The 25,356-nt window shown below is 36.0% G+C and overlaps 3 protein-coding genes across 12 annotated transcripts; 2 read left to right on the plus strand and 1 right to left on the minus strand.

Moving 5' to 3' along the window:
- The first annotated feature begins 846 nt into the window (after positions 1 to 846).
- LOC118043246 (polygalacturonase At1g48100) lies at positions 847 to 3,571 on the plus strand. The gene is made up of 6 exons (XM_035051142.2): positions 847 to 1,450; positions 1,527 to 1,694; positions 1,785 to 1,829; positions 1,928 to 2,135; positions 2,247 to 2,328; positions 2,831 to 3,571. The coding sequence occupies exons 1-6, from the start codon at positions 1,025 to 1,027 to the stop codon at positions 3,330 to 3,332; spliced, it is 1,431 nt and encodes a 476-aa protein (XP_034907033.1). The 5' UTR covers positions 847 to 1,024; the 3' UTR covers positions 3,333 to 3,571.
- A 6,903-nt stretch (positions 3,572 to 10,474) lies between these two features.
- On the plus strand, positions 10,475 to 13,309 carry LOC118043247 (uncharacterized). Of its 3 annotated transcripts, XM_035051144.2 has the most exons (5): positions 10,478 to 10,694; positions 10,780 to 10,824; positions 11,403 to 11,500; positions 11,856 to 11,971; positions 12,531 to 13,309. In XM_035051144.2, exons 1-4 carry the CDS (start codon positions 10,641 to 10,643, stop codon positions 11,932 to 11,934), a joined length of 276 nt encoding a protein of 91 aa, XP_034907035.1. In that variant the 5' UTR covers positions 10,478 to 10,640; the 3' UTR covers positions 11,935 to 11,971; positions 12,531 to 13,309. The 3 variants fall into 3 exon arrangements, with proteins under 3 accessions (XP_034907036.1, XP_034907035.1, XP_034907034.1); XM_035051145.2 differs by lacking the exon at positions 12,531 to 13,309 and having other exon boundaries at positions 10,475 to 10,685; positions 11,856 to 12,395; XM_035051143.2 differs by lacking the exon at positions 12,531 to 13,309 and having other exon boundaries at positions 11,856 to 12,395.
- Positions 13,310 to 13,435: 126 nt separating this feature from the next.
- On the minus strand, positions 13,436 to 24,646 carry LOC118043249 (probable inactive DNA (cytosine-5)-methyltransferase DRM3). 8 transcript variants are annotated; one of them, XR_004686611.2, is made up of 13 exons: positions 24,469 to 24,646; positions 24,304 to 24,382; positions 24,062 to 24,187; positions 23,875 to 23,971; positions 23,542 to 23,588; positions 22,848 to 22,955; positions 21,694 to 21,793; positions 21,024 to 21,136; positions 19,826 to 19,928; positions 18,805 to 18,884; positions 16,594 to 18,256; positions 15,701 to 15,789; positions 13,436 to 13,634 (listed from the first exon to the last, which is right to left on the minus strand). XR_004686611.2 is itself a non-coding variant. In XM_035051146.2 (11 exons), the coding sequence occupies exons 2-11, from the start codon at positions 24,304 to 24,306 to the stop codon at positions 16,868 to 16,870; spliced, it is 2,166 nt and encodes a 721-aa protein (XP_034907037.1). In that variant the 5' UTR covers positions 24,307 to 24,382; positions 24,469 to 24,646; the 3' UTR covers positions 15,911 to 16,867. The 8 variants fall into 8 exon arrangements, 5 of the variants coding, with proteins under 5 accessions (XP_034907037.1, XP_034907042.1, XP_034907040.1 ...); XR_004686610.2 differs by lacking the exons at positions 13,436 to 13,634; positions 15,701 to 15,789 and adding an exon at positions 15,911 to 16,303; XR_004686609.2 differs by lacking the exons at positions 13,436 to 13,634; positions 15,701 to 15,789 and adding an exon at positions 15,911 to 16,506.
- Positions 24,647 to 25,356: the final 710 nt, after the last annotated feature.

Genomic DNA, 25,356 nt, shown 5'->3' on the forward strand with positions numbered 1-25,356 from the left:
TCAATCGCAGGCAATAACTTTTGTCTCAAGGGCTGCAATCTAGTCACTTGGAACAGCCAGCTTAATTATAGCCCTTTTTGTTATAAATGAGTTTGGAATCGTGGTCCAGAAGTTATTTTTATGCTAAATTATATCCTATAATGATTTTTAAATAGCTGGATGGAAGAACCATCATCATTTCATTATAACAGTTAAACAAGCACAGCTGAACTAGTTTAAGCTGTCGCAAGTTTTTGAGTTCTAACTCCTTATTGACTGCAAATAGCTACTAAGAACTCTCCAACTTTAGTGATCATGACAACGAATGAACTTGAAGTCTGGATGCATAATGATGGCATGAAATGTTTCCTGTGCGACACATAGATTATGCATGAACAGGACAAGACATAATTTCCACAATTTTTTCCCTTTCTAGAAGAAGAAAAGAGGTTTATGTATGAATGCTTGTTAGTTGTTTAGAAGCCTTGCCCGCAGCAGAAGCCAAAAGAATGCAGCACCTGGTTTTGGCACTATGAAATACAGGCCTCAAAGCAGCTCACAAGCTGGTAATTCTGTTGGCGATGCAAGTCCCTCCCAGTCCTACCCTAACCTTTTTACAAGAACTAAAACAAATTGTAAAAAGAAAAAAAATGACAGACAGAAATAAAAAGGTTAGATGAAAGCATTGATTTCTAGTGAAGAATGAATCAAGTACATTCGCCAGACAAGCCATCCTCCAAATTATCCCAAACTGTTATTAAAAAGACAAAGATATTTCAATCAACTGGAACATGACACGTGTCAACGATAGACATCAGAACAGTTTCTGGAGGTCATTTTACAGGAGTATAAATTAATCCCTTTTGCTACTTCACTTGAGGCCCCTAAAATTTGTATAAAATTCTCTGGCTCTCTTATGCTGTTTCTCAATAACAAGATCAGGGAAGCTGAACTTATTATTGTCTTGCATTGACATATTCTTGATTTGTTCTGGTTCTTCGCAGTATTGAACACTGCCCACACTACCATCTTTCATTCCATTTTCATGGAGATCATTCGCGGTATTTTAGCCATTTTCATTGCAGTGTCCCTTCTGCTTTATAATTCCAGCAATGTAGAAGGAAGGTACCGTCACCACAAGCCAAAGAACAAAGGCTCCAAAAATACAGAGCCCCCTGTTTCTCCAACCCCTCAAAGCCCTACTGCCCCTTCATCCCCTTCTAAACCTCCTTCAATCCCTTCAGACCCTTATCCGAAGGATCCTGGCAACAGAAGTTCAGACTACATTTTCAATGTCATGGATTATGGGGCAGTTGGTGACGGTTCCACTGATGACACTAACGCATTCAGGCAGGCCTGGAAAGGAGCTTGTGGAGTGGAATCTGGTGTTATTCTGGCTCCTTCCGGTTATTCTTTCATGATCACTTCAACTATTTTCTCAGGTCCATGCAAGCCAGGAATTGTGTTTCAGGTAAGAATAATTATATCCACGTTGTTTCTGTATGTTTTAGTAGGACCTGGCTTGCTGAGAATTCTAACGTGAATAGGTGGATGGGCTCCTAATGCCGCCGGATGGACCGGATTCCTGGCCAGAGAAGGATAGCACGCAGCAATGGCTTGTGTTTTATCGACTTGACGGTATGACTCTCACAGGAGAAGGAACCATTGAAGGAAATGGAGATAAGTGGTGGGATCTACCCTGCAAACCTCACCGGGTAAGCTTTCTTTGATTAAATTTCTGCGTTTCATTAATTCTGTGCTGGAACCACATTAACGTTTTCTGTCGCAATATGATGTGATTTCAGGGTCCTAATGGATCTACATCAAAAGGACCATGTGTTAGCCCTGCGGTAAGTGAAAATAATCCACAAGTAATTTAGGTAAAAACTGATCAATTACTACATAATTTTGCCATGCATTAACAGATAAAAATTTGTTGATGTTTCAGTTAATTCGGTTCTTCATGAGCTCCAATTTGGCTGTCAGTGGCTTGAAGATCCAAAACAGTCCTCAATTCCATATGAAGTTTGATGGCTGTGAAGGTGTTTTGATAAAAAAACTGTCCATATCTTCTCCTAAACTCAGCCCCAATACTGATGGGATCCACATAGAGAACACCAAGGCTGTCGGCATATACGATTCTCTCATTAGCAATGGTATGGCAAATTAAAAAGAATAAAATAAAACATTTTACTTAATATAATTTCTCTATTTCAGATTATTTATCTGCTATCAAGCCATCTCTAATATAATGGAGGCTTAAACAGGTGATGATTGCATATCAATCGGAACAGGATGCTCAAATGTGGATATTGATGGTCTCACTTGTGGTCCCAGTCACGGGATCAGGTACAATTTCTATCTGTTTCAACTAAATTGACATCATGGTTGTTTTAACTACCAGTTCACTGTGCGAAGCAACTTTTTTGGGTCCCTTCTCAGTACCGTTAAAGGCTGTGTCTGGCCCTACAACATGATGGCCATATGTCAGTTTTTGCGTTTGATAAATGCCATTTTGTCGATCTACTGCAATATTTATCACACAAAAGTAATTAAAAGGTTGCTTTTTAAAAAAAAAAAAAAAAAACAGAGTACACAAGAAATGTTTTCCACCCACATCGTTGGTGTGCTCATCCGTTCATCTTTTTCGCTGCCTTTTTATAAGAAAAAAAACTTGATGTTTCGTCTATTAAGGTATCATGGCCTGTTGATTGAGTGTGTTTATTATCGTTCTTTTTTCCACATCAAATGCAAAATTGAAGTTACAATTGCACATGATTTTTCAAAATTTTGCTGGATTTCACTTGCATCAAGTGTCTAAAACTGTGGCTTCTTTCTCTGTTCTCCGTAGCATTGGAAGCCTAGGAGTACACAATTCCCAGGCATGCGTGAGTAACATAACCGTCCGAAACACAATAATAAAAGAATCAGACGATGGGCTAAGGATCAAGACATGGCAGGGCGGCACGGGTTGTGTATCAGACATAAACTTTGAAAACATCCAAATGGAGAATGTTAGGAACTGCATTATCATAGACCAGTACTACTGCCTATCAAAGGCTTGTCGAAACGAGACCTCAGCTGTCTATGTCACAGGCGTGACATACAGGAACATTAAGGGCACGTACGATGTTAGAACCCCACCAATACACTTCGCCTGTAGTGACACAGTAGCCTGCACCAATATACTGCTATCAGAGGTCGAGCTTCTCCCTGAAGAGGGTGAGTTGGTGGATGATCCATTTTGTTGGAATGCTTATGGAACTCAAGAAACAGCGACTATTCCTCCTATAAATTGCTTGAGAGAAGGAAAGCCTGAGGGTCTACGAGAGATCTCCTCTTATGGTTGCTAAGATAGTAAATTGCTTAAGAGAAGTAGCAGTTTTAGTCATTACAGATATACTATTGTATGATATAGGATGTGTGGCGTGCTACAGAGCCCAGGATCCATTATTATCTTGTCTTTGGGTCTTCATTGCTGCCGAGGCTCCATCCCTGTTAAGGGCATTTTGCCCTTATTGTGTGATGATGTAGTGCTGTAAATAGATGGGAATGGATTTTTCATTTTTACATGTATGATTTTTTTCTAGTATTTTCAGATCTTATTTATATATGTTTCCAATTTCCAATATAACCCTTATCAAGGATTGCTAGCTAAGATCGTTAAAATCGCGATTTAACTTATAAAATTATAGGATTTTATAAGTCAATATAAGCTTTACGTGCTAAATTATTTATAAAACTCGAAAATGAGTAAAATCAGATTACATTAAGTAAAAACGGGTAAAATAAAATGAGATCGTGTAAAATCACGTTTTTACCATCGATTTAATGATTTTACCGACAAGAAATAAATTATAATTGCTATTACAGGTGTCGACTAACTATTGCCGGTGTCGATTGACTATTAGCATTTTACCGACAACATGTACTTGTTCATTGTTATTGTTTCCTTGTCATTTTAAATTAATTTTTGCGTAAGCTAGACGGCGCCTGTCATTTTTCATGTCTTTTCTACCTTGTTCTAGCATGTTGGGCAACTTACCCCTTCTAACATGTTGTTCGATGAATCTCTATCAAGTATCAACTCTAGATAATTTGGAGCTGCAATTTAGTTAGATTAAATTGAGTGTAGATCTTGACAGTAAAAGAGAATTGTCTATTGCAATTTACTCTACTTCTTTGGAATATAACATTGCTTTATATTTGTTTTAGCGGTTTGCTTGTTGTTTTTAAAAAAATTAATTTTTTTAAAATTAATTTAATTTTTAGATTTTTAGATTTTTTTAATATGTTGATATAAAAAATAAAATTTTAATATATATATATATATATTATTTTAAATGTTAAAATATTTGATAAAAATCTTATAAATTTGAATTGTTTATTTAGATTCATACAAAATAAATAAATTGCGATGAATCTGTTTTAGTTTATATAACACACCAGCAGATTGTTTGTTTTAAGTTTGTTAATTATTAGTTAATGAAAAATCATTTAAGTTATGTATGAATTTTTATTTGAATCATGTATTTTAAAATACTTGAACTATGTATGAATTTTTATTTGAAGCATGAATTTTTTTAATGTATTTTAAAATTTCTTACAATTTTATAATTATATGATTTGTTTTTACCATTCAAGTTTATTTTATAGTTTTTGTACCGTGTTAAAATAGTGATTTCAAGAATCTTTCTGCTAGCTACCTTCACCATTGCTTTCTCCCTCTCATTTCGACACGTGTCTTACTTTTTCAAAGATAAACTTGCGACGGGCAATAAGAGGTTTGTGACAGGGTAGTATTTTAATAAAACATTCTTTAAAAACAGACACACAGGATGACGTAAGATAGAGCTCATCGTTTGTGTCTTGATTTCTGTTCCATATTTTCGTTCATTTTTTTTAGAGAAATTGTAACATTCTTGTTGAAATTTGTTATTCTTGTTGAATAAAGTAAAAACCAAAAATAAATTGTTTTATAATAAAATAAAGAAGCGTTTCATTTGAAAATATATAATGTACTGGATTTAATATCAATTTTAAAAATAATTACTCAAGAGTAGTTATTTTAAAAGTAATTACTCCTGGAACACACAAGAGTATATAAACTACTAACTGTCATAAATTTTTTTTTACTTATATCTACAGAGCAAAAAAATAATTGTTAAGACATGTTTTATATCCTGTTTAACATTGTATTCTAAACTGTACATTTAAATATTTTTTTCAATTTTAAATTAATTTTTTAATATTTTTTAATTATTATGATGTGATGATGATAAAAATAAAATTTTAAAAAAATATATATATTATTTTAATATATTAAAATAAACACTTTAAAAAACAACATCAAACAATAATAATATAAACTACAATGTTGCTAGATGCATGCATTGCAAGTTATAAGTTTTAGCTTTTAAAAATGAAACATCTGTCAAGAGAAGAGGGAGAAGGTAACTGAGGAGGTAGCTAGCATTCAGCATCCTTGTCACGCCTAGGGATGACAACGAACATTATATATATATCAGGCAAAAAAAAAAATATTTATAAATTATTAAGTGGATTTTGAGTATTTAATATGCATTTATTATCTACTATTATTTATAAATTAATAAAAAATAAAATAGTTAATATATATTTAAAGTGTGTGTATATTAAATAATAAATTAATAAATATTATTCATATATAAGCGTTTTATATATATAGAATAAGATCACGTTCCTAAACGAAATCACATAGACTATATAATAATGTATTATATGTGAATCATCATGTTTATAATTGCCCCATTAATACACACGAATATAGAATAACATCACTCAATCCTCTTCTCTATCTCTTAATCTAATTATCTTTTTAGTTATTATATACTAATTTAAGTATAAAAAAATCCCTTAAAATATATAGAAACTTACTTTTACAGATGACACAAGGTCATTCATCATAATCACTCCCCAGCACACTCATTCAGTAGACTCAAAATTCTCTTAGAGTTTCGTTGACTTCATCACTATCGTTTTATTATTTGTTACTAAATTTTAATGTCAGTGTAAAAGATAAGATGTTAACATACCATGAATACATAAATTATTATTTTCAATAACTTGTTCAGGAATTACAGTGACAAAACTACTAGTCAAATGGAGTGGAAAATGTTGGGCGCGGAATCCGGTGACCGGTGATGTACTGATTATTGCTCATAGGAGGAGTTAGCACACTGAGACATAATATTTTACGTGGTTCGGCAAAACCGCCTACATCCACGGGAGAGAGTCCATTTTATTAGAGTAGAGAAAGAATACAATAAATACATGGAGGAGGATCTCATCACTCAACTCCCATCTCTCTTGCTGCCCTTGCAGCTGCAGGGCTGCTGCCATGGGCAGCAGCCCTTTCTCTTCACTCTTTCACACACTCCCGTTATTCTCCCTCTCACAAAGCTCTCTTTGTATGGTGCCTATTTATAGGCATGATGGTGGCTTCTCTTCTTCTTTCCAGCAGCTGCAGCTGCAGTCAATGGTGGCTGCCATCTTCTTCAACAAAGGCTGCTGGTCAATGGTAATGTTAGGCACATTAAATGGCAACACACCTAACAAACCTAACAATCACCCCCTTTGACATTTATATGGGCAATTGTCCTCTTGCTTCTTCAGCACAATCTTGCATCCTGCAGCTCTTCCAAGCTTACCATTCCGAGAGCGTCTCCGACCAAGTTTACAGGTACTCGCCAAACCTTCCAATCACCAGAGTCACTAAAGCACACCCTTGCTTACACCAAAGGATCACTTCAACCAGATGGTCTCACACATCACATCTGAAGAGTGTTAACGCTTGTCTCTGGGAACATTCCCCTTCGAGCATATCAACCATGCTCGGTCCGGAATGATTTATCAAGCCTCACACCAAGGCTTACAACACCCCCTCAAACGGATATTCCAAGTGTGACAGTCATTATGTGAGTATCTCAATATGATCACAAGCCCACCACTCTTCCAAGAGTCTACTCATCTAGGAGTTGCGCCTGCCCTCTGTTCCACCGTAGGAACCACGCCTTACTTCTCCATGAGTCTCTCGCTCTTAGTCGTAAGAGTCCAGGTAGCTCTCCACCTTTAACCATGGGGGCAGCCCATTAAAGGTTGATCCATATCTATCTCCATACTCTGAGTATTACAATGCCATTACCGAGCTCACCACCTTGACAAGAGTCAACTCGTTCCCGGAACCTGCGCATGCCCTCTGCTCCTTCATAGCAGCCGCGTCTTAATGCTCCACAAGTTATCCACTTATTGTCCAAGGCAAATGTCTTCTAGCTCATTGATCTTTAGCATGGGGGCAATATCCATGAAAGTCAATCCTGCATTTGTCTTCATACTCATCATAGCCACTTCATTGGCTATCCACCTGTCCACTCATATCTAGCCATCACATTGGCTCTGGGGCGTTCTGAATTGGGCTCATATCGTGGCCCACACACCTTCTCCTTAGGTGTCTCCGCTCGTCTTCATGCGGATATTCCAAGTCTGAAATCTGGGCTTATATCATGGCCCTCACACCTTCCATCCGAGGTGTCTCCGCTCGTCGTGAAGCGGTCTCATCCTCCTTCATCGGGATGACTTAAGTGACTTCAAGATTCTCTACCACCATGTGGACTTGGGAGAGATTACTGCCACTGACTACATAGAAAGAGAAACTTGCGGTATATTCCTCGCAATCCTCCACCTCGATTTCTATGTTTGGAGCTTCTACACCTTTTTGCTTGACAGCTCCACCTACACCACTCTCTTTGGTGTCTTCGCCTTTCATCATAGGCGGTCGCCTTTTATCACAGGCGTTTGCACCCCCTCAATTAGGTGCCTCTGCAACAACTCTCTTTTCATCCTTGCATGCATTAGAAAGGTCCTCGCTTGTTGCCTTTATCAAGAGCATAAGAGACTTCATGTTGAACATAGTCTCTGCTCTGAGCTTCATCTGAGAACTCTTCTTCTCCTTGCACCTGTTGTCTCATTACAGTACCTCATTGGATCCCTCGGGTACTCCTGCACAATCTCCGTGTGCCTTTGTGCAATATCTGTTCTCCAGATTTTTCTCCCTATTCCTTGCTTATGTTTGACAGCAGCTCATCCTGTCACAACACCTGTCCAAGTCAAAATAGGGTGCCAATCTTTATCCCCTTGCTGTATTTCTCTTCCATTATCAGGGTCTTCATCAATTCTCCCCTCGAGAAATCACAGTCACCGAATCTAGCTTCTTTGGAGAAATCACCACTCCATCAGATCCTTGATCATACGGAACCCAATTGTTCCCCTTGTGCCGGCATCCTGCTAGTCTTCAACTGTTTCATTACAAACTGCTATATATACGAAAATAGTACCGTATGGATAATCCTTCCACTAAGCAAGTTCCCAGGAAAGATTGGAGGGGTCACAACGGTCCCGCTTAAAAACCCAATCTCCTAGACAGAACTTCTTAGGCCATATCTATCCATCGTACTGTCTCTCCGTATATACAACCATTTGCTAGCTTTGTTACGGCTCTCCTTTGCAAGTGATCTGGAATATACTGGTTTTATACCTGATTTCTCAACATCTAGCGAGACTACTAGTGCTTAGATTCGTCAAGATTGGTCTTCATCAGTTTTCACTCTACACCTCAAATTGTCCACATCTCGGGTATCCTGAGTGTCCCAATTTTGCCTTCCATCAAGGCATTAAAATTTTCCCATTTAACAGTTCAGCACATGTAATTGGGTAAACATGTGCACCTTCTTCTTCTTCATCTCCATCGACCACCATGATGACCTTCAGATGCCTCCTGATCGGGCAATCTCTCTTTCATAATTCACCACTGCCATTTTCGGTCTCGAATCTCAACGATCGGACCGTACCATTGCATCCGGAATGATCAAATTAGCTGGAAACATGTCTTGAATCGTCCAAATCGCACTTCAGACGGCTAAGATTTGATCAAAACAATTCTGGCCTGATCAACGGCTCAGATTCAATTTCAGATCCGGTTGCACGTAGGATCAGCTACACTGGATCTTATCCCTCGGCTCGCGGCTCGGCTCAGTTCCAATTCGGCGCGGCTCAACTCGGCTCGGCGTGGCTCGGCTCGCGGCTGATGACATGGCATGTGGGTCCCACTTTGCTGACGTGTCTGCTGGCATGGCATGCTGACTGTGTTTGCTGACGTCACCAATACATCATGCTGATGTCATCTTGGGCCATGCTTACTGTGCATGATGACGTCACAAATTACGTCATGATGACGTCATCCTTATCCGGGTCAGCCACGTGGGTCGGGTCGTCTGGTATTCGGGTCGGGTCAGCCCATCCGGGCGAAGAAGACGCGTGTGACGCGTGGCGCGCGTCGTCGCGCGTGGCCAGTCACCTCGCCGGAGAGTGACGGCACGTGAAGGAGATTCTGACGTCCGTTTTCGACGCGGTTTTCACCAGTGGCTTCGTCTCTTCCTCCTCTACACAGTGGTATGGTCAAAACATAATTTTGACAACTTTCATTTTTGAGCAAAAAATCAAACACCACTTAAACCATTAGCTCTGATACCAATTGTTGGGCGCGGAATCCGGTGACCGGTGATGTACTGATTATTGCTCATAGGAGGAGTGAGCACACTGAGACATAATATTTTACGTGGTTCGGCAAAACCGCCTACATCCACGGGAGAGAGTCCATTTTATTAGAGTAGAGAAAGAATACAATAAATACATGGAGGAGGATCTCATCACTCAACTCCCATCTCTCTTGCTGCCCTTGCAGCTGCAGGGCTGCTGCCATGGGCAGCAGCCCTTTCTCTTCACTCTTTCACACACTCCCGTTATTCTCCCTCTCACAAAGCTCTCTTTGTATGGTGCCTATTTATAGGCATGATGGTGGCTTCTCTTCTTCTTTCCAGCAGCTGCAGCTGCAGTCAATGGTGGCTGCCATCTTCTTCAACAAAGGCTGCTGGTCAATGGTAATGTTAGGCACATTAAATGGCAACACACCTAACAAACCTAACAGAAAATATGTTAAAATATTTTTTTATATTTATTTTTTAAAAAATTATTTTTATATAAAGAAATCCAGAAATTTACTGCACCCTCCACCACCTAGGTGTGTTTGAGACACCGTATTTTTTAAAAATTTAAATTTTTTTTTATATTTTTAGATTATTTTAATATACTGATATTAAAAAATATTTTTTAAAAATAAAAAAAATAATATTTTAATATATTTCTAAACAATCAACACTTTAAACTACCATTACTGTAACAATCCCAAACCAGCCCTTCTTCCCGATCTCGGTAGCCTCCTAAGGTGACGCAGAGAAAAAAACAGGAACGGAGGGAGAAGTAGAGAAAGAAGGATAGGGATTCAATTATTTTACGTAATTGGACCTATGGCAAGGTTCGTAATATTCTAAGCCCACCAATAAATGGGCCAAGGAGGTCTATCTTTTCCACTCTGACAATCGACTTATTTAATAATAATTTAACTCCATGGCCCCCGTCCATGCCGATAAAACACAGCATCCACCAAAAACTTACCGTCAAGCAAATTTGCCGTTCAGTTTCGCCTCTGCAACAACGAACGAGATTTTATACAATCACCCACTCGGCTCCCGCTCCCGCTCCCGCTCCCTCCGAAGTTGGAAGAGACGATGCCCTCTTTGCAAACTGCTTTGCCTCCTGAACTAGCCAACAACGTAATTAGAGTTAGTATCATTTTCTTTTTGCTTCATTTAAATCTATGTTAACAGTAATTATTCAGATCCCTAATTTTCATGGTTTTCATCGCAGCTTTACCGTGAATGTCTTCGACGAGCTAAATATATTGGTCATCAGGTAATAATTTATTTAACCAAACTCATTGCATCTTGTTAAAAATTCGCAATTTTAATCAGATCAACTGCATTCCTTCCTATCTACTCAACGTCAATTATATTACCATAATAATTCGAATGTCCGTGTCGGGGTATGGAAAGGAGTAGTTTGTTGCTCAGTCATCCAAGAATGGTGGTACTTATGATGTGGAATCGGGGTAATGATTCTGGGAGTCTAACTATTACTTTGGTGTCCTGTATTGTTATGTGAGATGGGATATGTTGACACTGATTAGTATCACCTAAAATATCTACTGCCGCTGCTTTGATACTCCACCCTCTTTAGTTGCTGCCATTGTGACTTGGATGGCATAGGGGTTGCCATAGATCTTGTTTTTGCTTTTTTTGGTTGTAATCTGGAGCCTAACTCCAACCTCGTGGTAACTTCACTGCAGTGGAGTTTTGATGAATCTGATCCTGGTTTCTAAAAAAAGAAGAAGAAGAAGAAGCAACATTAGTATTCATCTTGTTTCAATTTAGCCGCTATTATTAATTTTTAGTCGATATGTGTTGATATTTGTGTTTTAATTATTGTGGCAGCAACATAACACAGAGCTTCTTGTCAATATGGTAAGACAGCAGTTTAAAAGAAACAAACATGAGACGGACCTAGAGAAGATTCAAAAGTTGAAGGACGAGTAAGTTGAAACTGCTCTGTTTTGCACATTGTTAAATCTTTAGCTCCTTGTTGTGCTTGTTTCATTTCTTGTATTGTTTATTTATATGTCCATGTTTTAGGAACGGTTTTGCTTGATTTAAATATGTATTGAGGATTTAGAAGGAAATTACTTGATTTGGCAACCAAGATGCCAGTTGCTTTGTTCTTTATCTAGAGTGCAAAACAGTTCCTTATTTCATTTGTTTGGTAGAATTAACACGCTGGATTGTAGGATACGGACACACTAACTTGTAGTTTGTTATTCTCTCTCTCCATTTTTTTTTTTTTTTTGCGGGAACTTTGTTGTGACTTTGATGTCTTTTCTACGATTGCAGTGCAGCAAGGGGACTTATAAATCACATACTCTACGAATCGGAGAGGCTGTCTGGTCGTAAAGCGAGCAAGAGTACTTGATGTTTCTTCAGAATTTTTGGAGCTGAGAGCGCAGCGGGTGAGTTGGATGTAGTTTTTGGCTGTCAACTAGATAATAAAAGAGATTTTTCCTTAACCACCATCAATCTTCTGAGTGTTCAAGGATCATATGCTTAATGGAATTTGCATAAACGGAAAGATTTCACACTGGCTACGCATGCCAATTTCTTGATTTCCAATAAACAGTAATGGTGTTTACTAAAAGGGTGGAGGGGAAAAGCTGAATTAGGATCGGGACATAATTACGGTATTATCTCACAGTTTGCAAACTAAATCAAGACATTGTTTCTACTGAGAATTCTATATGCCTTGGATGTTTGCATGCACAGAGAGTGACTTTAAATTGCATTAATATTCTTCCGGCATTGAGGTTGTGAAACTCGATGCTGCAGTGGCTATTTGGCCCAGTAGCATGATGGCCATATGCCAGTTTTACTTGTATATTCATAGCTTGTGAAATTTCAACATACACCATACACAATCATACAAGTATCCCAGAAAAACAATTAGAAAAGCAATTGAAATCAAACTTCCAGTTTTAAAATAATTGCCAAATATCTGACTCGAATGTTTTTTAGAGAATCAATTCGCAAGTACAGAGGCAGGCAACTTGTTGGAGGAAGCTGAAGACTACGATTTCGAAAACATTGGCTTCTTATCTATTCCACGTGACGAGGCTGTCTTCAAAGAATTTATTCTCGGATGAGATTGGAGTTTTTGGATGAATAATGAATCGTTAGGCGGTTTTGTTTTGAGTCAATTGACTGCCGATATTCTTCGAGTTTTTATAGAATTATTTGAGGGAGACGGTTTATGAAAGTGGATTATAGTGATGAAGGTGAGGGATGAACTTTCAGGTTTTGCAGATAAGATCCGAAACAACATGGTTTAAGTTAGCAACTTGACATTCCTTTCTCTCTTTCATTTTTTCAAAATTTTGTTTCATTTGAACTTCAGGGTTCATACAGTTCCTCAAAAAACCAGTTGGTTGATCGCTCCATCCCGATTCTTTGTAAACTAGTTCATGTTCGGTTTATCAATTCTCCAACCAGACTGTCTAGTCCGATCCGTTCTGATAACATTGCACAAGAATAATAATAATAATAAATGATTTTAAAAAATTGATTGATTCTCCACCCTCATCGACTAGCATAATTAACATATGATCGTTAATTTTAAAACTTGTAGAATTAATCAAAATACGTATAAGCTAATCTAGACACTTATATTAATCCAAAAAAACCAAAAACACACCGCATTTTTAGCAACATTTTATAAACAAAAACTATTATGTTTCATCTCCTAAGCTAAGGCATGTTGATCAGATGTGTTTATGTTTTTTTCACGTACATATGCCAAATGGGAGCTCCAAATGATTTTCGAAATGTTGCTGAATTTACTTATATGGGATTGACACCAAGCACACTCTACTTCAATTGTCCAAGACTCTGCCTTATCTTTGTTTTCTTCAGCTCTGGAAGCCTCTTCAGCTCTGGAAGCCCAGGAATACGCAATTCCCAGGCATGTGCCGAGGATCAAGACATGCATCAGACATGAACTTCGAAAACAGCCGACCAAATCTAAGGCTTGTCTAAATGAGACCTCAGATGTCCATGTCACAGGCATATATTTTAGAAGCGCATCGATACGCTTTTCTTGTAGTGGCAGTGTGACACAGTAGCCTGCACCAATTTATTAATTAACAAAATACTAATAAGCATAGCGTAAATCACTTAACAATACTCACAAAACTCCCTCTCTTTTTTTTCAATCTTATCTTTTAATAATTTATTTATTTTATTATTTTAATTACATTTTTTAATATTAAATTATTTTTATTTTAATTTTTTTTTTCACTTGAATTTTATATCGGACTCATGAATTTTTCTTTCCTTTTTCATTTCAACTTTTAACATTAAATTTGTTGGAATTGAGACTTCATAAATTTTTTTTTTTATTTCTAAGAATTTATCTCAGTTTCATGAGATCACGAGTTTAACATGTTAACTCAAGTTGTTTTTTTTTGTTATTTTTTCAATTGATTTTTTTTTATTTCATCTTTCAATATTAAATTGGTTTGAAATTCAGTTTTGTAATTTTTTTAATTTGCTTTCTATGTGGTTATCTTGATTTCATGACTCAAATCACAAGTTTAACAGGTTGACCCAAGTTAACTCAATTTATTTTTGTAGGTCATTTTTTAATCGATTTTTTTTCTTAATTTCACCATCCAACAACTTGATTTTCTTTTCTTTTTTTGTATTTTTCAATGTCATTATTTAATATTAGATTATTTGAAAACTGAAGTTCATGATTTTATTTTTTTACTTTTATAGAATTATCTTAATCTCATGATCCAGATCATGAGTTTAACAAGTTAACTTAAGTTAATCTGAATTATTATTTTTTTTTGTCGTCATATTAATATTTTAAAAATATATTGTTTAGTATAAATTATATTTTAAGTTTATGATTAATTTTTTTTATTAAAAAAATACATCATCAATGTTTAGACATTTGATTTTTCATAAAAAAAATTTGATCGGATAGATAATATAGAGTATGCCAACAATATATTATAATACCATCATAGGTTGAGCTTCTCCCTGGAAAAGGTGATCCATCTTGATGGAATGCTTATGGAACTCGAGAAACAGTGAATATTCCTCGTATAAGTTGCTTAAGAGAATAAGAGCCTGCGAGCCTAGCAGAAATCTCCTCTGATGGCTGTTTAGATGGTAAATAAAATCATAGTGGTAGTTTTGGTTATACAATATAATGTTGTATCATATAGGATGCTGTATGCTACAGATCCCAAGGTCCATTCTTATCTTGTTTTGGGTCTTGATTGTTGCTGAGGCTCCATCCCTTTTAGGTTTTTTTTTTTTAGGTTATTAATTGTTTAGCACATACTTCGTCGGTGTATTATTTAAAAAGATTATTTCCAATAGATTGTATAAATTTATTTATAAATGAATACATTTAAATGTTCATTAAATATTAACATGTTTTATTTCTCAATAGTTATAATTAAATTAATTAGGGACATAAATTAAAAAAATGACCATATAGAATAAGTTTTAATTGAAATTAAGTTAAACAGTTATTTTCAATCATATTCGAGGTTAGTATTTTATTTATAAAACATTTGACATTAATATAAATTAACAATACATACAAAGGCACAAAAATACAAATTATTTTCTTAACAAGTCTTGATTTTTTTTTTTTAATATTATCAGAGTATGTCTAGAAGAGTTAAAAATAACCTATAGAAATTAACCAAAGATTCAATTTAATAATTTGATGAATTTTGATGTAATTTAAATATTTTTGGATTTTAAAACTTCATGATTCTTATTGGCTTGTTTTTAATCCTTTTCAGAGTTTTAATAGTCAAGATAAAGTACCAATCTTATGGTTTAAGAGTGATTTAAATAGTTTTTTTTTTTGTGCGTGTTATATAGAGTTTCATGAAGCGTGTGTGAGTGTGTGTAAATTATGAAAAAAGGGGATTAAACTACATTTTAGCATCCATTCTAGAAAATAACCTATTTTTACAAATTAATATTTTTAAATAATTTTATCAGTATTTTTCTAAACTGGAGGCGGGGTTGAATTTACTTGTTAGTATTAATTATAAATTATAGTATTACGGTTGTATTAAGGGTATAATAATTAACCAAAAGTTTTTTTTTTTAAATAACGGTAAAAATAACTATTCACATCAAGGAAAGAGCATTCTAACTTGAGAGTCCAGCCATCAGGAGGAGCAAGAACGAAGACACGATCAATGACAATAACCACAGGTTCTTTTCCTAAACTTTTCCAGGGAGCCTGCAATTCAAGGAAGATAATAAGGAGTAAGGGATCAAAGGCAAAGAATTATCATTTTGGAAGGGATAAGATATAAGAAAACTAGAAACATTGTTTTCGCTATGATTTGAAACTTCCAACGTATAGTAAATAAACTTTATAACTTGTGGATTCCAGTCAAAATTCAAGTTGCATGGAGCACCCTCGTCATTCTAATACAACACGAACTAGCTGTGTCGGGCTATATGGATCCTTTCCGATCAATACAACGACAAAAGCATATAAAAGGCGTCAATTAAACTCAGTAGGCCTTTCTTTTATGGGTTGGTAGCCGTGGCCTTTTCCATTTGAGTGACTGATATGCATGCTCCTTTGTGGGCCTCGACAAATGTAAGGTGTATCTAACCTCTCGAATTCACTCGTCGAATTCATTACATCTCTGTCTCTCTCTCTCTCTCTGGTCCACTCCTTCCCTAAAGTTGTCTCAACTTGTAGAGTTTCTCCTCCCAAGTTCGAAGTTCAGAAGTTCAAATCACTGCATGATCCATATGAGATTGATACTAGGAACTTTAAAATGTTTAATGTACATACGCAAGCATAAACACGGCAGAAGCCATCAACAATCATGTTACTGCTGCTTCAACTGAACACATGTTTCCTCCAAGAATTTATGGCTTAAGAAGCTATTATGAAAATAACACTTCTTCAGGCATAATTTTTTCCAATGTCGATGCAATGCTGCGCAAAAGGTTAGATAGATAAAACTTTCGGAAAGTGCAGATAAGGATCATGAAGCTAAGATGTAGAGGAAAAGAATTCTCTTACTTCGAAATCACAAAAGCCACCAGGAAGCAAATGGATCTCTGGACAGAACAGGTTACTTCTCAAATGAATGGCCAAGGAAAAGGATAATTTAAATCAATCCACATTTGCATTGCTTTTCGCATGATTGACCACCGAGCAACATGATTATATCATTACCTTCTACGATTATCAACTAGTTTTTTTTATCACGCATAATGATAGGGAAAACTTGAGATTTTTGTCTCACAGAAACACTATCTTCACGGTTTGCAGAACAGGCATACAGCGACAAAGACTACCTCTTTCTTTCGATTGCACTCCTTACACGTTGCAAAACACGAACAAACTCATTGAACAACGTGAAGTCAAAAAAATGTTGACTTTCTAAACCTGAACCCACTCCGGGAATTTTTGATGGCCGAGTAAAAGAGTTTTGACAAATTACGAAGTCAAAACAGCCAAAATTCTCAACCAGTCCCTCAACTGTACTGCTTGTTAGCTTCCGAATGTCTTCTATTTGCTCCAATCGTCCAGTCTGTCCACTACTGTACCACCACCTCTTTAAGACCCTTCGATTTGTTTCAGAAGTTTCAACAGAGACCACGCCTTTCAAATGAATGCCGAGACGATGTAAAGTAATTTCTGCACCACCAATCCCACTGAAAAGTGACAACACTGTTATTCCCTGAGGGAAAATTGACTTCAAAACCGAGAGATGGTACCCCAAAGTATCGGTCTGGAAGCTATATCTGAGTGAGTACATCCTTTCTGTCAACGGATAATCTGCAATTAATGTGTGATTCAATGGATACCCCAGAATTTTCTCTAAATGAGCTGGTTCTGGGGGGGATAGCTTGTTCGGGCCAACCCACATTAGATTTAATGCCTGGCAATGACGAAGGAGGTCTCTCTGCTGTTCGGCTGAGAGCAAACCACGAGAATCATCCAGCATCCTTCCAAGCATATCACAGAGCTGAGACGATCCACGACTATCAAAATTTCTGCAGCTCATCTTCTTCCTTGCATCCCATGATGGCCACCATTTCTTTGTACTTGGCATCAGATCTTCCAAGGTAATTGGTGGCTTTGGAAGGATGTGAGACCTATTTTCAGTAGGAAGATTGTGTATGTAACCTTCCCTCCTACTCAATGCCGAGAAAAACTGAGTATCCACAAATTCAGGCTCGATTCCATATAAGAACTGGGATATTTTTCCCCAGGTGTCAGAAGATGCAGTTGCAACATTCCCATAGAAAAAATACGGAGGTTTAGCAGCAATTTGATCAAGAATCTTGCATGGATTAGATTTGAATGGCTTTGGCATTCCAAATGTGGCAGTGTCAGAGTTAACCTTTTCTTCTACCCACTCATATTCAAAATAAGAACTTGAACCATAGTCATATTCCTGCTTTGGCTGTTCACCTGCACAATTTTCCTCAAGGCTATCATGCCTAGGCTGAGCTTCTTGATAGCCTTCAATGTGCTCTTGTCTTGGCCGTTTTCCTTTACGAGTTTCCTTGGTGTTCATATCTCTTGACTGCAAAATAGCATCTCGTCTACAATCCTCAGTTTCTGACTTCACCCAACTGAAAGAGTGATGTCTTGTGTTATTTTCTGTCTCCACACCAAAGGATCTACTGTCCTCTGCAGCACTCGAGCAGCTTGCAGTGGAATTCTCAGAATACTGCACAAGATAAAAGCTATGTTATGGGGAAATTAACTGACTAAAAGAGTGAGAAGTAAATGGTGTCCACACCATCATCTCGAGCAAGAAAAGAAATGAGACAATCAATAATGCCAACAATTAACTTCAAGTTCCACAATGACTTGGTTGTGTGTTAAAATTGAAGGAAATAGTGTCTAACCCCTTGTAAGCATGAACCAGTCATTTGTAAGGTTCCATGAGGCCATAGAATATGGATAGAAGAACATGATGCTCAAAAGTATCTGCCAATTTAACTCATTTGAAACATTATGTTTGCACTTTCCAGAAAAAAAAGGGTTCAACTTGAACCTCTTTGGTGCCAAACATGTAAATCCAATCCTTAAAAAGTACAGTATAGCAATTTTGACAGTATAATTAAAACACTCATCAAAATGCCGAATTAAATCTACTTTGAAGTACTTGATAATCAGTACAAAGAATCAAACCAAAAGGCACCGTTAAAATTCAAAATATAGCCTCTGTGGAGCTAAAAAATTCAATTATAGACAAGGGGGGACCAAAGTAACCTTCTTCTTTATAACATAGGTTTCCCCAAGTTGATGTGCACAAATTGCATTAGCAAGCTCTGTAATTGGAACTTCTGAACCTGAAAGAAAGCAAATGATGAATCACGCAATTGAATAAAACTAAAATGGGAGGCGACCCTTGGTCAGAAAGAACCAAAATATTAAACAAAGATGTTTTTTGCATATCTAATCACTAAAAGCCAAAGCCTTCTAACAGATAACATCTACAATTTCGTGGAGAATAGTAATTTGAAGGGAATGTCTATTTTCACATGTTTATGATACATCTAAATATCTTTATGATTACACCAGGATACTACCCCACTGACTTCATTATTCAAGGTGATAAACATTATTGTCTTTGCATGTCATTCCACTCACAGTACTGTTTTTGCTTTGTTTTTTTTATTATTTAGGGTTTGAAAGGTGCAAATGCAAACCCTTAGTTTTCAAGAAACATGCACAAGGCCCTGCAATATGCATCTTCTGCATCTTCATTTACAGCAGTCATTGACATAAACTTGATCAAACATTAAGTGCTCAGCAGGTATTCTAATCTTGTATTTTTTAATTTTGTTGTCATGTCCGTTGACATCAGAAAATTGATTCTAGAAATTGGCAAGAAAATATATCTTTTAAAACATAATACACAAAGTGGTTGAGAAGGAGAGCATGAAAGAAATTTTGCAAACTTGAAGCATCAGCTCAAAACTATCATGGAGCATCTGGGTAGGCTTAGAGAGAGAGAGTTTTTGCAAACTTGAAGAATCAACTCAAAACTATCATGGAGCATCTGGGTAGGCTTAGAGAGAGAGAGAGCTGCTCAGTTTTACAAAATCAATTCAGAAACTACTCAAAAGGGATGAAGATGCAGAAGAACTTATCATACAAGTACTGTAAGGGTTTAGTGGTAGATTGGATTCCATTGTTCTCATTATAAGAAGCTAGAGATTAGAAACCTGGAAATATAATGTACCTTTTGCATTCATAATAATCAAAGTTGTCAACAGTAACTACTCACCAAACTTATCAATAGCCAATGAAACTTCATTTTCAGAGAAACCCATGTTAAGCAAACATAGTGTTTTGTCCATAGTTCCATATAGGGTTTCATCATTGATATCCTGGACATCAAAGGGTTAATCAATTATTGATAGTGTTCACATGATATGTAAAAAAGACAAAGACTAACAAAACAAAACTCAACTACATACGCCATAAAAATTGACTCTGCCAAACTTCACAACTAAAAGTTGCCTTCAAAATACTCTTCCATCTCATCTTTTACTTGGTAATAATCATCATAATGCCAAGAGAGCTGGCCATGATGCATGAGACAATTGCAATAGAAGAATCCCACAAACCACCATAACACATAAGTTTCGAAGAAAGATCTATCAACTTCACCTCCACGCATCAGCCATGTACCTTTTTGCCTCAACTCTATGCGTTTATGTATCAACTCCATACCTCTATCCCAATCTTTCTGCTTCAAACCAATATCTTTTTGTGTCGTGTGTTTACTTGTATGATTTTAAGTCTATGGCTTTTGCTAAATGTTTAAAACTTACACATCAAACTCAAGGCATCTACTTTGAAGTCCATGGTTGTACTTATAATTCCACATCTGCACTTCAACTACATACCTTCACGCTCTTCCAGTCTTATGCACCCACACAAACCCGGCCACTAAATGTCCTATGCACTCCAACCCTCACCAACTGATAAAAAATATTTATTATTGAAGCAGAAAGAAAACCAGGAAAAAGGACACACTTCTATCTTGCGTGGGAGGGATGTCAAGTTTTTTTCCAGTCTACATCACCCAGGCACATCATACCAATGCCCCATCTGCCTAAGTCAGGTAATTGATAGCTTTGAATTGAATACATTGTGGATGGTGCATGGATGTCAAAATATTTCTCTCAGTTTTTGTTTTTCTCACCTCAATGTGGTACTTGAAGCATACCTTCGTCATGTCATCTGACATAGATGTTGAAATACATATAGATATGTATACAGCCACTAGATGAGAAAAAACATTTGCAACACTGTGACATCACCCAAGTCCCATACACGCAAATAAATAATAAATAAATAAATAAAACAGCTGAAAACACAAGCATAAGGTGATTTCCAAATCCCAAAGAGCCCAATAACATTATACGCTATACTGTTAGTAATGTTTATAACCTTCAAAAATGACAATGAAAGCACACCTCTTTATTCTCTGCATCAATATCAGGCATGTCCTCTGTTTCCCTGTCAAGATTGTTAGCTATCTGGGCAGCAATGATAAAGTCAATTATTTCATTGATGGGAGCATTCTCACCTGTAACATTATGAGATCAATATGACTGTCAGACGAACTATATTTTTGCTGGTTGGTTTTCAGAATTGCTAGAAAACCAAAAGAGGCAAAGAGTGTGCAGCGGACACAGACAGCCAATTTACATAGATTAACCATCTACAAGAAGGAGAACTAATTAAGTCGGAAAATGGAATCAGAAAAAGACCAACAAAATCCTTTGAAGAAGAAAATATTTGCAAGAAAACTATTATGAAATCAGAGTCAGAGATATGTTCAGAGAAGCCATTACATTAAGAAAATAAGGTACACTAAGTAACCATGCAGCCAAATATACTGGTCTCAATCATTTAAAATCATAATAATACTTTTGTAGCAGCAGCAACAAACGCAATATAAAGAGTTAACAAACACCAATGCGCTTCCAAGATTTATCAATATTTCTATTGATGGAAGAAAATGTTTCCAAAACGCATCAGTACCAAATACCAGTTAACAATTCAAGGTCTCAAAGCAAGTTGCAGGTCTATCTCATAGCAAACAAAACAAAAATTCACCAGATAGAAAATTCAGCAACTCACCAAGCTTATCTATTGCAAATTCAACTTCCTTTGCTGGGAAATTCATCTTCAGCAAGGACACCCTTTTGTCATCATAAACTTCATCAAACACATCTGGCTCCTACAAAAAATTGAAGACCAGCTATAGCAAATCCAGCAATAGCATGTTGTCAAAGATCACTATATGCAATGATTACAAGTCAAATCATCTTACTGAAAGCTGATTAGATCAAACTTGCCAATTTTGATCTCAACAGCAACCAAGCTTCACATGAACAAAAAGATCGAAAACATATAAAAATGTAAACTATAGCAAGAAGAAAAGGTTTTATGGAAGCGAGAAAAATCATAAGATTTTATGGAGATGCGCAGTTAGTGCAATTATTTGATGCATTTTGGTGGAGAGAATGGGAGGATTTTTAATAACGATTTCACATGAAAGCAGTTGTGGTGGGATAGTATAGTCTTCTTGGCTTCTTTGTGGTGTCACACTGCAGGGACTCTGGGAAGCGCTTCTTTTGCAGATATACAAAGGGAAAGTTCCTTGTTATTTTGAGCAAGTTTGCTGTTTCTTTTTTCTATTTGGGAGGATGTTGTGTTATCTCTTCCTTCTTTCAAATAAAATTTTCTTTAAAAAAATATAAAATTTAGCTTAAAAAAGAGAGGAGATTGGTGGTGAGATTATATGTGGCACAAACAATGATATCTAACATATATAAATGGATTCCACAGAAAGGTTTCCCTCATTGGTTCTAAGCATATGTCCCTCCAAAAGAGAGCCCTCGCTGCAATGAAATGCCTTTGTCTAAAGGAGCTTCCATTCCCGAAGAGAAAGTTGTTGTCTGTGTCTAAATTTCTATGAAACATCCAAGACTTTTCTAACTATCAAACATTTTATAGCACATATAATGAATAACTAGAAATAAAATAGGAACCAAGACATACCAGGTGGAATAAAGAGATGGTGAGCGTTCAAAGATTTACAATGCAATGAATATGGATTGGAGAAATTGTGTGGAAATGCTCAATAATAGTTATGCAGATTAAGAGATCCTTCATAAGACATTTTGGAACTGAACCTGAGGGTATTGACCTAAATGTTCTAACACCTAGCTTCAAGATGAGCTAGATGACAGATGACCTGGTATAAAAACTAAAAGTTCACAGAATATTACCTCTTTTACTCCAGTAACTGTGGAATACTTTGGAGGGTTGCTTGCACAGCTATCATCAAACAAGCAATCTAAAGAATCTGATGACTGAGAGTTTGGCTTTTGAAGACCCTATTCCATGCCAAACAATGCCAACCAACACCAGTTAAAAGTAGTTCAGAAAGTTTCTGTAAAAGCTCTATCTATAAACTACAGATGAGTAAAGTAGTAAAATGTGTTGATCATTGCGGAAAAAAATATATAACGAGTTTCCAAGATTTACAAGATATGTCATGAAAATGATTGAAAGAAACAATAGTTTAATTTTTATTTTCATTTTATGGGTGAAAACACAAAGTTGGTGGCAGGATTCAGATTGGTTGATGCTGCCAACAAACACCTTGTAAAAATGTCTGACATAAATCACAAAAATATGTTTCCTCTTGGCAAAGAGATTACTTAGATACATATTATTAGTTCCTTCATGACCTATGTAATTAAAAGATATTCAAAATTAAACAAACATGAAATATGTCCTAATGAATACATCAAAAGAATCTGGCAAAGAAGCAAAAACATAGCTAAACAAATTAAGACACGGGATCCAGGACGGACGTTCCGATTCCAGAACCTTCTTCAATTGAGTCGAAAACAACTTTGGTATTCTATAAACCAGGGAGAGAGAGAAAAAGATGTCATTGATTTATTGATTACTTACAGAACATTCCATGAGAATCTCCAATAACAGGTCGACATTGTCTTCACCTAGAATTAAGAGAAGATATTCACCAACAACAAACCACGGAGAAGTCTTTATATATCCCATAAATTATTCAGAAAATAATGGAGGTTGGATAATGACTATAAGCAAATTTATCTGGGTTTGCAACTAATGCCCAAGGGGGGGATTCTGGTTGAATTAAAGTGAGGGTTTCTTCATGTTGTTTAAGAAAAGCACAATTCCGGTTCGCCGTATCCATTTATAATCCATTTCCAATTCTATCAAAGAAAAGAGTTATAGAAGAATGTTTATGCCCATTCATAACAATACCATTTTCCTCAATCACTCTGTTGACAAGAGACGGAGAGTATCCCATTTCAGTAAAAAATGATCTTAAATAGCTTCGAGAAGAACTTGCTACATTATCCTGAAACAATCCATCATACAATCCTTCAGCATAAGCAGTTGAGTATACAGCCAATAACAAATTCTGCTCTTTTTAATTGTAAAAACATACCCCAACTTCCCTTGACGGCAGACTCTCAAATGCCAAATCAAAATCCAATTTCTCATGCTTTGGCTTTATTAAATTCTTGTTGTTATTATTCCAATCGCTGCTGCTTCTGCTTCTATTTGGATCCTCCTGTAGTAAGTAATATAATCATAAGTATAATTACCCCAAATTTAACTCTCTCTTTACAACCAAAAATTAATAAGGAAAATCACATCCCGATCAATCGAACTCTAAAATTCACTTACCATTTCAAAATTAGACACTGCCTTTACTTGAATAACGTCTCTGCTCTGCAATTAATTAAGCCAGCTTTCCCTTTCGTCTCTGCAAGATTAGTACAATCATGAAATTGACCAACCCATCCGATGCATTTTAAGTGCATGCAACGTAATTGTCGTTCCGCGCCATACCTGATAAGAGAAGAGAGTAGAAGGACGAACGGCGCGTCAGTTACCGGTCGGTGAAAAACTAGCTGAAACAGTTCAAAATTTCACGAATTACAGAGAGAGCGATAGAGAAAATAAGTTGCGTTGGCTGGGTACGGACGACGACGTCAGTTAAATGTCGTTTATCACGGAGTAAATTAATTATTTGTTCCCGGGTTTTGAACGTATTTATAACTTAGTTCTTTATGTTTGAAAACCTATATCTTAATCCTTTAACTTTTCTCTACACTTGTCTTCTATTCTTGTAACATCTTGGTTTTTCTCTAAATCCTAATACTTATTTTTTACTTCAATAAATTACATTTTCAAATTTCACATTTTAGATTTGAAGAAAGCCCAACGTTTTTTTTTTTTTTTTAATAAAACAAGCGTCAACAATTATCAAGGTATTAGCTTATTTTTAAAACACAATCAAGGACTAAATTATAACTTTATCAATACAGTAGGTACCAAACAATAATTTAATCCTTAGAAGTGGAAGTCTATGTTTTTTAAAAAATATTTTTTGTTTAAAAATATATTAATTTTTTTTTAAAATTCATATTAACACATTAAAATCATAATAAATACTAACAATTATATTAATTTATTTATTTTTCAAATAAAACACATTAAAATACAGAAGTTATTTCACTCTCAACGACTTATGTACTGTAGGAAATATTTATCATACATATTTTTTTAGGTATGAGAGTAATAAAAAAATATTTTTTTATTAAAAATATTTTTTTTAATATTAATTTATCAAAATAATAATAATTAAAAAAAAAAAACACAGTATAGCCTGGAGGCCCTGGACACATTACTCCGTTATCTGGCGTCCATTGACTACACTCTGACTGACCTAAATGA

This window comes from Populus alba, chromosome 10, assembly GCF_005239225.2.
Source record: "Populus alba chromosome 10, ASM523922v2, whole genome shotgun sequence".
In the NCBI taxonomy this organism is placed as follows: Eukaryota; Viridiplantae; Streptophyta; class Magnoliopsida; order Malpighiales; family Salicaceae; genus Populus; species Populus alba.

Bases quoted from the DNA above. Each gene is read 5' to 3' on its own strand.
- LOC118043246 (XM_035051142.2), top strand. From the start codon at position 1,025: ATGGAGATCATTCGCGGTATTTTAGCCATTTTCATTGCAGTGTCCCTT. The intron at 1,695-1,784 runs GTAAGCTTTCTT...ATGTGATTTCAG, and splicing joins TACCCTGCAAACCTCACCGG to GGTCCTAATGGATCTACATC. The intron at 2,329-2,830 runs GTACAATTTCTA...TGTTCTCCGTAG, and splicing joins GGTCCCAGTCACGGGATCAG to CATTGGAAGCCTAGGAGTAC.
- LOC118043247 (XM_035051144.2), top strand. From the start codon at position 10,641: ATGCCCTCTTTGCAAACTGCTTTGCCTCCTGAACTAGCCAACAACGTA. The intron at 10,695-10,779 runs GTTAGTATCATT...TTTTCATCGCAG, and splicing joins TAGCCAACAACGTAATTAGA to CTTTACCGTGAATGTCTTCG. The intron at 11,501-11,855 runs GTAAGTTGAAAC...CTACGATTGCAG, and splicing joins ATTCAAAAGTTGAAGGACGA to TGCAGCAAGGGGACTTATAA.
- LOC118043249 (XM_035051146.2), bottom strand. The intron at 23,972-24,061 runs GTATGTTTTTAC...GGATTGTTTCAG, and splicing joins TGCCGTCAAGGGAAGTTGGG to GATAATGTAGCAAGTTCTTC. The intron at 22,956-23,541 runs GTAAGTAATCAA...GGCATGGAATAG, and splicing joins AGATTCTCATGGAATGTTCT to GGTCTTCAAAAGCCAAACTC.